This window comes from Heloderma suspectum, chromosome 4 (genome assembly GCF_057233095.1).
Source record: "Heloderma suspectum isolate Gila_16-S chromosome 4, 16-S_ref, whole genome shotgun sequence".
NCBI classification, from domain to species: domain Eukaryota; kingdom Metazoa; phylum Chordata; class Lepidosauria; order Squamata; family Helodermatidae; genus Heloderma; species Heloderma suspectum.
The window spans coordinates 301,352,127-301,367,194 of NC_139461.1; the positions used below are offsets into that span (position 1 = coordinate 301,352,127).

The following is a 15,068-nucleotide window of genomic DNA, read 5'->3' on the forward strand; positions in this document are numbered from 1 at the left end:
CTTGGGGATTCTCTGGGGCATGCCAACGGCCACTCGGTCGAGACCCTGGTGGGTGGCTGGAATGCTGCAATCACTGGGGCATTAGATCAGGTGGCTCCGAAATGCCCTCTCCCCCTGAACAGGGCTCGGACTGCACCATGGTTCAATCCGCGGTTACGAGCTCTGAAAAAGGAGGTGAGACGGCTAGAGCGCCGGTGGCGGAAGTCTCGCTCCAAAGACGATCAGACACGGGCTAGAGCTGTATCTTCAGCCTATCACGTGGCGGTGAAGGCAGCAAAAACAGGAATATTATGCTGCTTCTATCACATCTGCAGAGTGCTGTCCCAGGAGGCTGTTCCAAGTGGTCCGGAGCCTGGTCGGTCCTGTGGCTCCGGAACCACTGGAGCATTCTAAGGCCTCCTGTGAGGCCTTGGCAAGGAACTTTGCAGATAAAATTGATCAGATTAGGTGTGTTACTCTGCACGCTGTGGATACAGTTAGTGAGCAAGAGGCGGCCTGTGGCAAACCGGTTTTGTGGGATCGGTTCCAGCTTCTTCCTCCTGATGAAGTAGACAAGGTGCTTTCATCTGTGCGGCCGACCACCTGCTTACTTGATCCTTGCCCAGCTTGGCTCATTATGGGCTGCAGAGAGAGACTGGGTGAGGGGATCAGGGCAGTGGTGAACACCTCCCTTGAGGAGGGAGTGATGCCATCAGCCTTCAAGGAGGCAGTGATAAGACCACTCTTAAAGAAGCCCTCCTTGGATCCTCAAATTCTGAACAACTTTCGCCCATTCTCAAATCTGCCATTTTTGGGCAAGGTGATTGAGTGGGTGGTGGCGGTGCAGTTGAAGGCACACTTGGAAGAAACTGATTATCTAGACCCATTTCAGTCGGGCTTCAGGCTTGGGCATGGGACAGAAATGGCCTTGGTCGCCTTGGTGGATGATATGAGGAGGGCTCTGGATAGGGGTGAATGCTCCTTCCTTGTTCTCCTCGACCTCTCAGCGGCTTTTGATACCATTGACCACGGTATCCTCCTGGACCGCCTGGAGGGGTTGGGCATTGGAGACACCGTATTGCGGTGGTTCCGGTCCTTCCTCTCCGGCAGGTACCAGAGGGTAGCACTGCGAGAGGAGGTTTCGGACCCGTGGCCACTTACTTGTGGGGTGCCACAGGGTTCCATCCTCTCCCTGATGCTATTTAACATCTATGTGAAGCCGCTGGGGGCTATCATCAGGAGGTTTGGGGTGCAGTGTCATCAATATGCGGATGACACGCAGCTCTACCTCTCATTCAAACCTTCACCAAGGTTGGCCGTAGAATCCCTGTCCAAATGTCTGGAGACGGTGAGTGGCTGGATGGGGAGGAATAAGCTGAAGCTCAACCCTGACAAGACCGAGGTACTTTTGGTGGGAGACAAGAGGAGGCTGGGGGATGTTGACCTGGTATTGAATGGGGTACGGTTACCCTTGAAAGACCAGGTCCGCAGCCTGGGGGTAATTTTGGGCTCCCAGCTGTCCATGGAGGCTCAGGTGTCAGCTGTGAGCCGGACAGTGCTGTATCAACTCCATCTGATACGGCGGCTGCGCCCCTTCCTTCCTGACCATCTGCTCCCATCGGTAGTACATGCCCTAGTCTCCTCTCGTTTAGACTACTGTAATGCGCTCTACGTGGGGTTACCCTTGAAGACGGTTCGGAAGCTGCAGCTGGTACAGAATGCGGCGGCTCGCCTGATTAAAGGCAGCTGCCGGCGAGATCACATCACTCCAGTGCTGAAGGAGTTGCACTGGTTGCCAGTTGTTTTCCGGGCCAAATTCAAGGTGTTGGTTTTGACCTTTAAAACCCTATATGGTTCCGGCCCAGCCTATCTTAAGGAGCGCCTCCAGCAGCACCAGACAGGCCGCTTAACAAGATCAGCCTCGGATGGCCTTCTCTCTGTCCCATCAGCCAGGACAGCTAGACTGGTGGGGACGAGGGAGAGGGCCTTTTCTGTGGTGGCCCCCACTCTGTGGAACTCCCTCACTAGGGCGTCATGCCCCCTCTTTATTGAGCTTCCATTGTGCATTAAAAACGTGGTTGTTCAGGCAGGCATTTGGGGTGGGTTAGGGTATTTTAGAAAATGTTTTTATTGTAGAATTTTGTTGTTTTAAACTGTTTTATTGTATGTTGTACATCGCCCAGAGTGGCTGGGTGACCAGCCAGATGGGCAATTAATAAATTTAATAATAATAATAATAATAATAATAATAATAATAATAATAGCAGCAGCTATTTGGGGCCTTAGTCAGAGTCCTGAAAATCTCATGATTCCTTCTAAACCTTTCTTCTTCTAAAGCTATGGTCAGTAATTTGATTCATGCCAATTTAACATGTTCAGCCATTACCTATTGCAGTTTAAGGACTGGTTCTGAGAGTGATATTAACATGAATTTCATCTCCATCTAAACACTGAATCATGGGTCGAGATCTATGTAAAGGTCTGCAGTAGACCTCAGTTTTAGTTTTAAAAGAGAGAGAATATGAGTTAGGCGGGGGCTGAGGTGATATTTTTCATAACATGACTATCAGCCCTCACACTTATCCTATAGGCCCTCAATGCATACATACACACATATACATATATAAATATACAGAGAGACAGACACTTTTCCTGTCTTTGGCAGTCTTTCAGAATACAAAAAAGTGAATGCTATATTCAGTTATGCAAATAATATTATGCATATGTATTAAGCAAATCTTTGCACATTTGGGTTATTTAGTTCAGCTATGGAATTAAGGTGGGGGGGCTTTAGAATTTCAGGGCACTTTTAACACAATAGCTGAGTTCTAGTGTAGAAAGAAAATGCAAAGGACATAAACAGGACTGCTTTAGGCTCAAGAAATGTGCTGCTTTCTTTTAGTAATAAAGGCTTCACTCCATATCTAAGGCAGAGTTATAAAAAGTGTTATCACCTGGCCCCTGAAAGAGAAGAGGGTTGGCGGCTTAAGAATCGTGCTAGAGAACAAGCACAGAATAGGGACATAGCAAGCACACAGAATACACTGTGGGGCATATCAGGAAAAAAGGGGAGTCCTATGAGGCTCAACCCTCTAGAAGAAGCCAGCGCAGATACCCTCAAATGTTAAAAAAAATCATTTACAAAAATTAAGATGTTATTTTACTTACATTTCTCAGTGAACTGACCTGCACAGTCGAGAGCTGGACCGGAGATGCACTGGTAGGTGTGGCAGGGCGAGGAGTCATGGTAGTTTGAGGCTGGGACTGTGCATGTGCTTGGGCCTGCATTTGCGCTAAAGCATGTTGAGGGATCATCAATAACTGGCCATTCTCGCTACGCACAAGGACCATGCCTAAGAAGAAGAAAGAGAGGAAGCACCCATCAGGAACAGCTTGGGAAATAGAAAGTTATTCCAGATACAGAAGCAATGAAGATGCAACCTAGTTGTCATTCACTGAAAAAAGTCTGCATGTAAGAGTAAATAAATAAATATTGCAGTTACTAGGCTGCACAACAGGGGCCACCGCTCAGTGGCAGAACACATGCTTGGCATGCAGAAGAGCCCAGATCCAGTCCCTAGCACCTCCAGCTAAAAGGACGTCTAGTAGAAGGGCCTGAGGCCTTGAAGAGCCACCACCAATTGAAGCAGACCACCCTTCCCCAATCTGCTGCCGTCTTGCTGTTTTGGATTACAACTCCCTGGACGCCTCCCTGGACTCCAACACTGGCCATGCTGGCTGAGGCTGATAGGGAGCTGAAGTTCACAACACAGAGGGCACCAGGCTGAGGAAGGGTGAAGTAGACATTACTGGATTGGATGGGCCAGAGCAGGGGAAGAAAGGCTGAAGTAAAAAAAAAAAAAAAGGCTGAAAAAAGGCTGAAGTCTTTAAAAAAATGGCTGAAGGCTTTAAAGAAGGCTTTAAAAGGGCTTTAAAAAGGCTGAAGTAAACATTACTGGATTGGATGGGCCAGTATTTGTTCAGAGCAGGGGGGAAGATGTTGCTTTTCCTCTATATTTCACTTTATATCTTGGAGCAAAGTGGTATTTAGGTAGGTATTTAAATGTTAGTTTGCCATATCTTGAATCCTCAGAACAGGTAACAAAAGAAAGAAAGCATATAAAATCACATTAAAATATAGTAATGCAGTCAAATTCAAGCCAGTTCTTACAACAGCAGCAGAGAATATTTCTTCAATGAGGCTACTGCTGCAGTAGGTTGACCTTATTCCACAGGCCAATGCAACAGGCCCTGTCAGCATCCAGCCCACCAAAACCTTGTTCCTCTCCCATTCAAAGCAAGATTATACAACGTATAAGGGCCTTTTCAACAAGCACTGCCTATTTCCTTACAACAATGCCATCATGAGGGGGGAAGGAGGGAACAGCGAATAACTGGCAACAAAAGTCTACTAACCTGGCTTAAAGAAATGAAAGTGCATGCTATAAGGGCAGGACCCAAGCTGGGAGGTTGTAGTGTTAGGGCCATGAAGATCCCTTAGCTACAAAGCCATCCACAAGCTTAAATGCATATATGAACACTGTGGCGTTCCTGCCCCTTCCCAGTGAGAATATCCCTTCTCTAAGTCCTTACTCTGGGGAAGGAAACAGCACCCCACCCCAGTATTCTTGCCATGAAAACTAAATGGATCAGTACAACCAGAGATATGTCGGTATACCATCGGAAGATGGGACTCCCAGGTTGGAAGATGGTCAAAATGCTACTGGGGAGGAACAGAGGATAAGTTCAGCTAGCCCCAGATGTGATGACGCAGCTAGCTCAAAGCCAAAAGGATGGCTAGCAGCCGATGGTGCTGGTGGTGAACGATAAATCCGATGTTCTAAAGATCAACACACCATAGGAACCTGGAATGTAAGATCTATGAGCCAGGGCAAATTGGATGTGGTTATTGGGGAGATGTCAAAATTAAATATAGGCATTTTGGGTGTCAGTGAACTGAAATGGATTGGCATGGGCCACTTCACATCAGATGACCACCAGATCTACTACTGTGGACAAGAGGACCACAGAAGAAATGGAGTAGCCGTCATAATTCATAATAAAGTGGCTAAAGCAGTGCTTGGATACAATCCAAAAAATGACAGAATGATCTCAATTCGCATTCAGGGTAAGCCATTTAACATCACAGTGATCCAAATATACGCCCCAACCACAGATGCTGAAGAAGCAGAAGTAGATCAGTTCTATGAGGATCTGCAGCACCTACTGGATAGTACACCAAAAAAAGATGTTATTTTCATTACAGGAGACTGGAATGCTAAGGTGGGTAGTCAAACGACACCTGGAATTACAGGCAAGCATGGTCTGGGAGAACAAAATGAAGCAGGACATAGGCTGATAGAATTTTGCCAACACAACTCACTGTGCATAACAAACACTCTCTTCCAACAACCTAAGAGACGACTTTATACATGGACTTCACCAGACGGTCAACACCGAAATCAGACTGACTACATCCTTTGTAGCCAAAGGTGACGGACATCTACGCAGTCAGTAAAAACAAGACCCGGAGCTGATTGTAGTTCAGATCACGAACTTCTTATTGCACAATTTAGAATCAGACTAAAGAGAATAGGGAAGACCCACAGATCAGTTAGATATGAGCTCACTAATATTCCTCATGAATATGCAGTGGAGGTGAAGAATAGATTTAAGGGACTAGATTTAGTACATAGGGTCCCGGAAGAACTATGGACAGAAGTTCGCAACATTGTTCAGGAGGCGGCAACAAAAAACGTCCCAAAGAAAAAGAAAACCAAGAAGGCAAGATGGCTGTCTGCTGAGACACTGGAAGCAGCACAAGAAAGAAGGAAAGCAAAAGGCAACAGTGATAGGGGGAGATATGCCCAATTAAATGCAAAATTCCAGAGGTTAGCCAGAAGAGATAAGGAATTATTTTTAAACAAGCAATGCGCGGAAGCGGAAGAAGGTAATAGAATAGGAAGGACAAGAGACCTCTTCCAGAACATTAGAAACATCGGAGGTAAATTCCAGGCAAAAATGGGTATGATCAAAAACAAAGATGGCAAGGACCTAACAAAAGCAGAAGAGAGCAAGAAAAGGTGGCAAGAATATACGGAAGATCTGTATAGGAAGGATAATAATATCGGGGATAGATTTGACGGTGTGGTCAGTGAGCTAGAGCCAGACATCCTGAAGAGTGAGGTTGAATGGGCCTTAAGAAGCATTGCTAATAACAAGGCAGCAGGAGATGATGGTATCCCAGCTGAACTGTTTAAAATCTTGCAAGATGATGCTGTCAAGGTGATGCATGCCATATGCCAGCAAAGTTGAAAAACACAAGAATGGCCAACAGATTGGAAAAAATCAACTTATATCCCCATACCAAAAAAGGGAAGCACCAAAGAATGTTCCAACTATCCAACAGTGGCACTGATTTCACATGCCAGTAAGGTAATGCTCAAGATCTTGCAAGGTAGACTCCAGCAATTCATGGAACGAGAATTGCCAGATGTACAAGCTGGGTTTCGAAAAGGCAGAGGAACTAGAGACCAAATTGCCAATATCCGCTGGATAATGGAGAAAGCCAGGGAGTTTCAGAAAAACATCTATTTCTGTTTTATTGAGTATTCTAAAGCCTTTGACTGTGTGGATCATCACAAATTGTGGCAAGTTCTTGGTGGGATGGGGATACCAAGTCATCTTGTCTGCCTCCTGAGGAATCTGTATAATAACCAACTAGCAACGGTAAGAACAGACCACGGAACAACAGACTGGTTTAAGATTGGGAAAGGAGTACGGCAGGGTTGTATACTCTCACCCTACCTATTCAACCTGTATGCAGAACACATCATGCAACGTGCTGGGCTTGATGAAGCCAAGGCTGGAGTTAAAATCGCTGGAAGAAACATTAACTATCTCAGATATGCAGATGATACCACTTTGATGGCTGAAAGCGAGGAGGAGCTGAGGAACCTCATGACAAAGGTGAAAGAAGAAAGTGCAAAAGCTGGGTTGCAGTTAAACCTCAAAAAAACCAAGATTATGGCAACCATCTTGATTGATAACTGCCAAATAGAGGGAGAAAACGTGGAGGCAGTGACAGACTTTGTCTTTCTTGGCGCAAAGATTACTACAGATGCTGACTGCAGCCAGGAAATCAGAAGACGTTTACTTCTTGGGAGGACAGCAATGACAAATCTTGATAAAATGGTTAAGAGCAGAGACATCACACTGACAACAAAGGTCCGCATAGTTAAAGCAATGGTATTCCCCGTAGTAACCTCTGGCTGCGAGAGCTGGACCATAAGGAAGGCTGAGCAAAGGAAGATAGATGCTTTTGAACTGTGGTGCTGGAGGAAAATTCTGAGAGTGCCTTGGACTGCAAGAAGATCAAACCAGTCCATCCTCCAGGAAATCAAGCCAGACTGCTCACTTGAGGGAAGGATATTAAAGGCAAAACTGAAGTACTTTGGCCACATCATGAGAAGACAGGATACCCTGGAGAAGATGCTGATGCTAGGGAAAGTGGAAGGCACAAGGAAGAGGGGCTGACCAAGGGCAAGATGGATGGATGATATTCTGGAGGTGACAGACTTGACCTTGGGGAGCCAGGGGTGGCATTGGCCGACAGGAAGCTCTGGTGTGGGCTGGTCCATGAAGTCACAAAGAGTCGGAAGCAACTGACCAAATAAACAACAAACAAGGCCTTACTCACCCCAATCAGGAAACACCTTCCCCACACACAATCACAGTGCCAGCAGGACCTTTAAGGCTCAGGTCCAACCCACACTCAGTGCTCCATCTGTTAGGACACACTTGTTTATAATGTCACCTGTATTGTTTCCTTTATTACCGTCCCCTTACAGAGGCAAGAGCAAAGGGCGTAGGATTTGGTTAAACAAATGAACTTTATTAACTACAGTAAATACGTTCTTAAGTAATAAATAAGTAACTCTTAATTGTTGTAGTAACGTTTTTTCTCTCATTCACAGTACTCTAGATCACACTCTCAAACAATCACTTCACAAATCACCACAGACCTCCTTATCTCCCTGAGTTCTTGATCCTAAAATTTTATATATATCCCTATCTGACTCTGTTCTAAACCCTGTCTGACTCACCCAAGAGCAGCACCCAACTTTTATCACACACACACTTCACACACACACACCCCACTCACTGAGCCATACATCTCACTCTCACCGTAGAGATACTCAGCATAAACGTGGACTTATAGCAGGAATACATAATTATACTTACAAACTCCATATATATATATATATATGCATGCCACACACACATACACGTAATGTCACAAACACCATATATACACACACACACACACACACATTTACTAGAGGCATTTTTAATTTTTTTGTAACTTGCCACATTTGCATCCCACCCTTTCTCCATCAAGCTCAAGGTAATATATATGGGAGTCATCCCATTTGAACCTCACAACCATGTGAAACAGTTTAGGCTGATGAATGGCTCAAAAGTCCCATGGGGCTTCCCCCCCCCCAAAGGATTTGAATCCAGATCCCACAGCCCAAGTCTAACAGCCTGTTCACCACACTGTGCTGGCTTTCACACTGATGTAGAGTTACTTATCTTGAAAAACGATCCAGCTTTCTCCATGTTACTCCCTTTTAAATACAATTGCAGAAGGAAAAAACTGCTATTAAGCATGATTTCTATTTGACCAGCCTTTAAAGCCATCAACCGATTAAACACAGCTTTAGTCAGAAACGGGAACACAAATTGTCTAACTTCTAAATTAATTTTCCATAACACATTTAGTCACAAAAGTGGTTATAAAAACCATAACTGGCCTCCAGTGCATCTGTAACAGACGGTGCAGCACTGAATTACATCCCAAAAGAAAAATAAAACTGAGGAAATAAGGCAACTATTCCCTGCTCAGCCACACATATCTACACTCTTAACCCATTATAACACCTATGATAGGGAGAGGGTTGAAAAACTAAACTTGCAAATACCGGCTTTAACTCTTATGACCAGAATTAGGATACAGAAAATCTAACATACTTAGGGTGCAATCCTATCCATGTTAAGACAGGAAAAGTCCTACAAACTGGTTCCCCATGCTGGCTGGGGAATGCTGGGAGTTGTAGGACTATTTTCTGTCTAAACATGCATAGGGATTGCTCCCTTAGTCAAGTATTCATTCACTATAACTCATAAAAATAGATAGGGCTAGTTGTGACAAGCACATTCATCACTTGCTCACTTACAGGTATAAATCAACCATGACATAAACATACATTCTCACATCACCTCAAAACACCAATGCATTTCAGCTATGTGAATGCACACATTCAGCTCAGAGTGTGGCTCTTAAACAGGATGGTTTGTTACAATGGCAGAGTATCTGTTTAAATGGGGAAACCAGATATGTAACAATGAATTTGGTATCATGAGGATCTTTTCTTTCACTTTTAAAAACGTTTTTAACCTTACATATTGGCCACATACACGTATAACACTATGCCATGCTTTATATTAACCATGGTTTGTTTCTTTAGTCATGAATTGTCCTGCAGATGGGCGAACAAACCACGGATTGTTTCCCCTATTGCTGGTTCATTTCTCTCTCACCCATTTTGCCAACCTTCAGAGCCTTTTCATTTTCAGAATTCTCTTGCCGGGCTCCCTGTTTCAAACAGGGGTCTGATTTGAATATCCTATATAGCTCACTGTCCTTCCCCAAGATTTGAATAATTTCTCCTAAATAAGACAGTGGTCTTAATTTACATAATTAATACATGTCACATAACCCAGGTTTTCTTGGCACAGGATTCTTATTCTGTCCTGGAATAACTAGGTAGGAGGAAAACGTAAGCACTGCCCACATGCTTCTGGCAGTGCTTACATCATTTAAGCACAAGTCTTCTGTTTTTAGCTGAAGTGGGAATGTGACTGAATACCACCTGCAAGCCCTAACTGTACTTTAGCCAATGACTGCCATCCCATTCTACTTGTCCAAGATACTCCCCTACAATTCAGCACCAGTAGTAGTCAGCACAAACCCTGAAGCATTTTCACTCATCCATTTATCAGAGGTGATCACTGGTGCCAATTGGGAAGAAAGGAGGCATTAATCATTCTAGTTGAATCAATACTTTGAAGCTGTAGCCATGTGTTTATCGAGTCATACAGTGGTCAAGAGATGTGCCAAGTTTATATCTGTCTTCACTGAGGAGCAGAGAAGCCATCAGCTCGGTTAGTTTTACAGACTGTAGAAACATTAATTATATTTGTTGCTGATATTTAGATGAAGTTGAAAATTGTAGGTGTAAGCTTCATACTTTGAACAAAGGTCATATGGGAAATATAAACTGGAAGGTCTCAGCTAGTATCCCCACCACCACCCTACCCCAGTGATATGCAATTAACACAACTTGGATGGCATGTTGTATGATTGCAATGATGTCAGGTCACTAACAATGGATGTTGAATTCTAACATTTCTTGAATAAGTATGACATACAAATACTACAATTAGCCTACTTGAGGTTCAGGGAAAGGTTGTAGAAATGAAGAGATTTGAAAAACAATGGATCTAGGGTTCATATCCTTTTCTTCTAGCCTAAGCATTTAGAACACAGCAACAGTACATCCTTAGGTTTATCTCTGCAACCAGGAGGGCTTGGCACTTAGAAGACAACAAAGGCAGCTCCAATATGAAGGATTTTTAAGAAGCTCAGGTTCCACACAGAAGCGTGAGGGTAGTACTTTGGCCAGCTCAGCCCCTTCCCTCTGACTCTCCCACCGCAACTTGTTTCCAGAATAATTGTGAATGAATAGTTTTTGAAAGCCATTTCAACACCCTATCTAAAAAAGGTAGATACCCTTGAAGAATGGAATTGACAGAGCAGATACTCTTTAACGGTGGTAGTTGACAACAGAATCCTATCCATTTACTCAGAAATAAGTCCACTGACAATGGAGCTTACTCGCATGTTACTGTGCATAGGACTGCATCATTAATATAGGTAATTTTCTGGAGCATGCTTACCAGAATTTTTAAAGCATACACATGCACCTTATTTTTAATTGCTAACAAATTTGTTTTATTGCTGTAATCATGCTATGAACACACATCCACTGCAGCTGTTTCAGCAAAAATTAAAAGTCGTCCCTTTTAATAAGTAATTATAATCACAATGGACATGATCCAGCCAACGTAAGGAGTTTTAAGTCCCATCATTCTCAGTGGAAGTGATGAGCACATGCTGAAATGTTATTCATTGACATCATAGGGATTTAGAAGTGCCTAACTTCAGCTGGATGGTGCTCCTCAGGAGCAACAAATCAAGTGTTAATATAAAAATGTAAGTGCATCTCACTCCAGAACCTAGTATTTTTAATTCAGCATGTAAATATGAAATAGTTAAAACAAACAATATCTGTCCATTCTCTGCTATATTCTTTTTTACTTTTATTTTTTATTTTAAATCATTTTTAGGCCGCCTTTAAGGATGGAATACACATTCTTGCATTTATTAAGCCTAGAAAGAAACAGTGAATCAGCAGAGATCTTCAACACACTCAGAACTGAAAACAAACACCTGCTGCTCTTGAAAATCTCTCTCTCTCTCTCTCTCTCTCTCTCTCAAGTGCCCCTTTCAAAAACTGGTCACCAAAATTGAGGCTTCCGAGATAAATTAGCAGTGGTACAGCAGTGAATGAAACAGAAAACATAAATGGCCTTGAACTAGAAAATACAGCAAACTCGGGGCAGATAATAAATGCAAATTTTTACAACTCAGAATCTATCCTGTGCTTTTCAAACTCTCCTCTATTCTGCTCAGAATTCCCCTCAATGTGAAGCATGAAGCACCTCTGTCTTGCAAAGAGTTCTGGGCATATTCTAGTGTGCACGCTAAGACCACGTGGAGCCCTGTCTGAGCCTGTTGGGGTTCACCATTGGCCTGCAAGAACGGACAGTGTGCCCTAAAATCTATCCTATTCATCAAACGCTCAAATCAGCAGTGGTAAACAAGGAAGCTTCTTCTCTTTTAATTATCTTCTCATTGAGGAACCCCTGGATTCCTCAAAACAGAGTCTGAAAACTACTGGTAGAAACATTTCAGAACTAGGCTACGTATACTTCCAGTCCCAACTATATGCAAAGTGCATTAGCTGTCTGCAACTGAGCACTGGAATGCAGTAACAACCATAAGACTTTAATCTGGATCCCAGTAATAAACAAATATAGTAGGGTGTAAGTGAACTCAGTGGGATTTACTTTTGAGTCAACATGCTTAAGACTGCACTCTGAGAGATGGTGATGCTACAATTCTTATTTTGGCAAACATTCCATTTTACCAGGACGTTGAAAGCATAATCCACATTCCCTGTACTAATTTGCTTTAAAATGCAAGTTGTCTTTAATGTAAGTTGTCTTTAACCTTGGTCTGAGACACCTTTCTCTTTGTAAAATTATTTCAAAACTACCACACTGTTTAGCTGCTTTGTAACATGAACGGATAGGTAGCTAAATTTGACAACAGTACATTTTTGCAAGTCAAAACAAAGCTCTCTTCCAGGACCGTTTCTTAAGGAGAATGTACATAGCCTGGCACCCCCTCTGATGCTATAAAATAGCGTTAACAACATTAATAATTACAGCACCCGCTACCTACTTCAAACAGTGCTATAGAAGATCAATTGGGCTATAATCTTGCAACAGCATGACATTAAATTTAAAGGGTCTGAAACTACTCATAAACTAAGGATTAGTTGCTACTGCCATAAGAATAAATTACAAAAACATTCAAAGTTCCAGCAAACACGATAATCCACTCAAGAAAGAGATTGTGGAAATCTTGCCAGTGTGGAACTGCACTGCTGACAGAATTCTATCAGTGATAGCATGGTACAGAAAATCATTGTCAAATTAGCCCCAGAGAACTAAGAACAATTTACACTTCTACTTTTGAAGTAAAGCAGTCACCATAAAGAGACTTTCCCCCTTCAGATTTTTTAAGACAAAATGGTCTTGTGAATGGGCATGCTGTATGATAAGATACAAAATAAGATAATATTTTCTGCTGGACCCTAAAAGTGCAATAAAAACATTATTTGCAATTGGAACAAAACAAAAAAGAGGACAAAGACAAAAAGAACATAACAAAAAAGTATATCCATTCACAACACCACTGATTAAAAAAAGAGCAAAAAAAAGTCAACACTTCTATTGCAAATACATATGTTACTATAAGCAGTTCATATAACTAAATAAGCATTCAGATGAAATTGACAACTGTAGGTTGTTCGTTCAAAAGCAGCACCGTCTTTAGATCATTGAATGATAGGCGGAGGGTGTTTATCCTTCTCTTTGCAACTGCAAGGGCTCTGAAAGTCCACTTTTGCTGTCCATCTGTTAATCCTCACATCACAGGAATATAATTTAAAAGTGCATGAACATCTGCGTTTATCACAGATTTTTCAAGAACAAAATTTATGCAAGTAATGACGTCCAACCAGACGGAAGCCACCACAGGGCATGCCCACATCATATGCCTCAACAACGCATTGCCCACATTACATCTGCATGGCATTTTCTTCTAAGCAGACCTCCATGCTTCTGCCTCTTCATTTACCCTCCCATAACTATGGCAATGTATCCTTTCTATAATGCTCGCTGCTATGGCGGCTGCCAGTCTCAGCCAAAAAACATTTGCAGTTGTAAACAATTCTTCTCTATGTAGCTGCAGATAATTTATTTATGTCCCCCTTTTCAGTAAAGATTGACTCTCAAAGCAACTTACAATGATAATCCATCAGAAGATGCAATTTAAGTAAATCATAGTGTGTATGTGTGGTAAAGATTATCAGACTTGCCATTCTGCCTTTTGAAGAGTTCTGCACAACTCAAAATGTTGGCAAAGTCAACTATTACCTTTGCGGGAAATGTCTTTAACCTGAAGTACATGGAAACGATCTTGACCATTAATCCCCATAATCACAGTGGGAAGAAGGATTAATAACAAAGCCAATCACAGGCATAAAGTTTTCAAAGTTTTAGGCTCAACTGAAGGAGAAGGGAAGAGGAGAGTTGCAAGTAAAACAGTACCAAGACAGAAGGTCATTTCTAGAACAGACAGGCTTACTAAGGTGAGAATAAGCTCAGTCAGACCTATCTACTCTAAATTTATTTATTTATTTATTTATTTTCTGTACCGCCCAATAGCCGAAGCTCTCTGGGCGGTTCACAAAAATTAAAACCAAACAACACACAATAAAACAATTTAAAATATATAGAACATTAAAACCACAATATAACAATACAACCACAATAAAACCTAGCAGCAGTACAGGAGTTTAAAATACAGATTTAAAACAGCAAAGATAAAAATTTAGAAAGCTAAAATGCCTGGGAAAATAAAAAGGTCTTCACCTGGTGCCGAAAGGAGTACAATGTAGGCGCCAGGCGAACCTCACTAGGGAGCTCATTCCAGAGCTGGGGTGCCACAACAGAAAAAGCCCTCCTCCTAGTAGCCACCCGCCTCACTTCCTTTGGCAGGGGCTCACGGAGAAGGGCCGCTGATGATGATCTTAAGGTCTGGGCAGGCACATATGGGAGGAGGCGATCCTTCAGGTAACCTGGCCCCAAGCCGTTAAGGGCTTTGAATGTTAACACCAGCACTTTGAATCGGGCCCGGAAATGGACTGGCAGCCAGTGCAGCTGGAAAAGTACTGGCGTAATATGAGCTCGCAGGCCAGTCCCTGTTAACAATCTTGCTGCCCTATTTTGGACCAGCTGAAGTTTCCGGACCGTTTTCAAAGGCAGCCCCACGTATAACGCATTGCAGTAATCCAGACGAGAAGTTATCAGAGCATGGATAACTGTAGCTAGGCTATCTCTGTCCAGATAAGGGCGTAGTTGGTATACCAACTATGTTATATAAACATAAATGATGTTTATGCCTATGATGACAGAAGTTAGGAACAGTTGTGCTCTGAATTATTCAAGGGACAGAAGCCAAATCAGAATGCTCTGAATCTGAGAGGAAAACCAGCCCAAAGATCAACAGGCTGAGGAAGTGAAATGCAACTGAATCATTTGAAAATGACCAA

General features: G+C 42.8%; 1 protein-coding gene across 5 annotated transcripts in view; it reads right to left on the reverse strand.

Moving 5' to 3' along the window:
* TAF4 (TATA-box binding protein associated factor 4) overlaps window positions 1-15,068 on the reverse strand; it is a 109,300-nt gene that overhangs the window by 51,972 nt on the left and 42,260 nt on the right. For 3 of the 5 annotated variants that reach the window (XM_084854315.1, XM_084854316.1, XM_084854319.1), the window contains exon 3: window positions 3,148-3,332. In XM_084854315.1, the coding sequence (XP_084710441.1) occupies window positions 3,148-3,332 (185 nt within the window). The remainder of the gene's footprint in view (window positions 1-3,147; window positions 3,333-15,068) is intronic. The other 2 variants (XM_084854318.1, XM_084854317.1) reach the window with 1 other exon arrangement.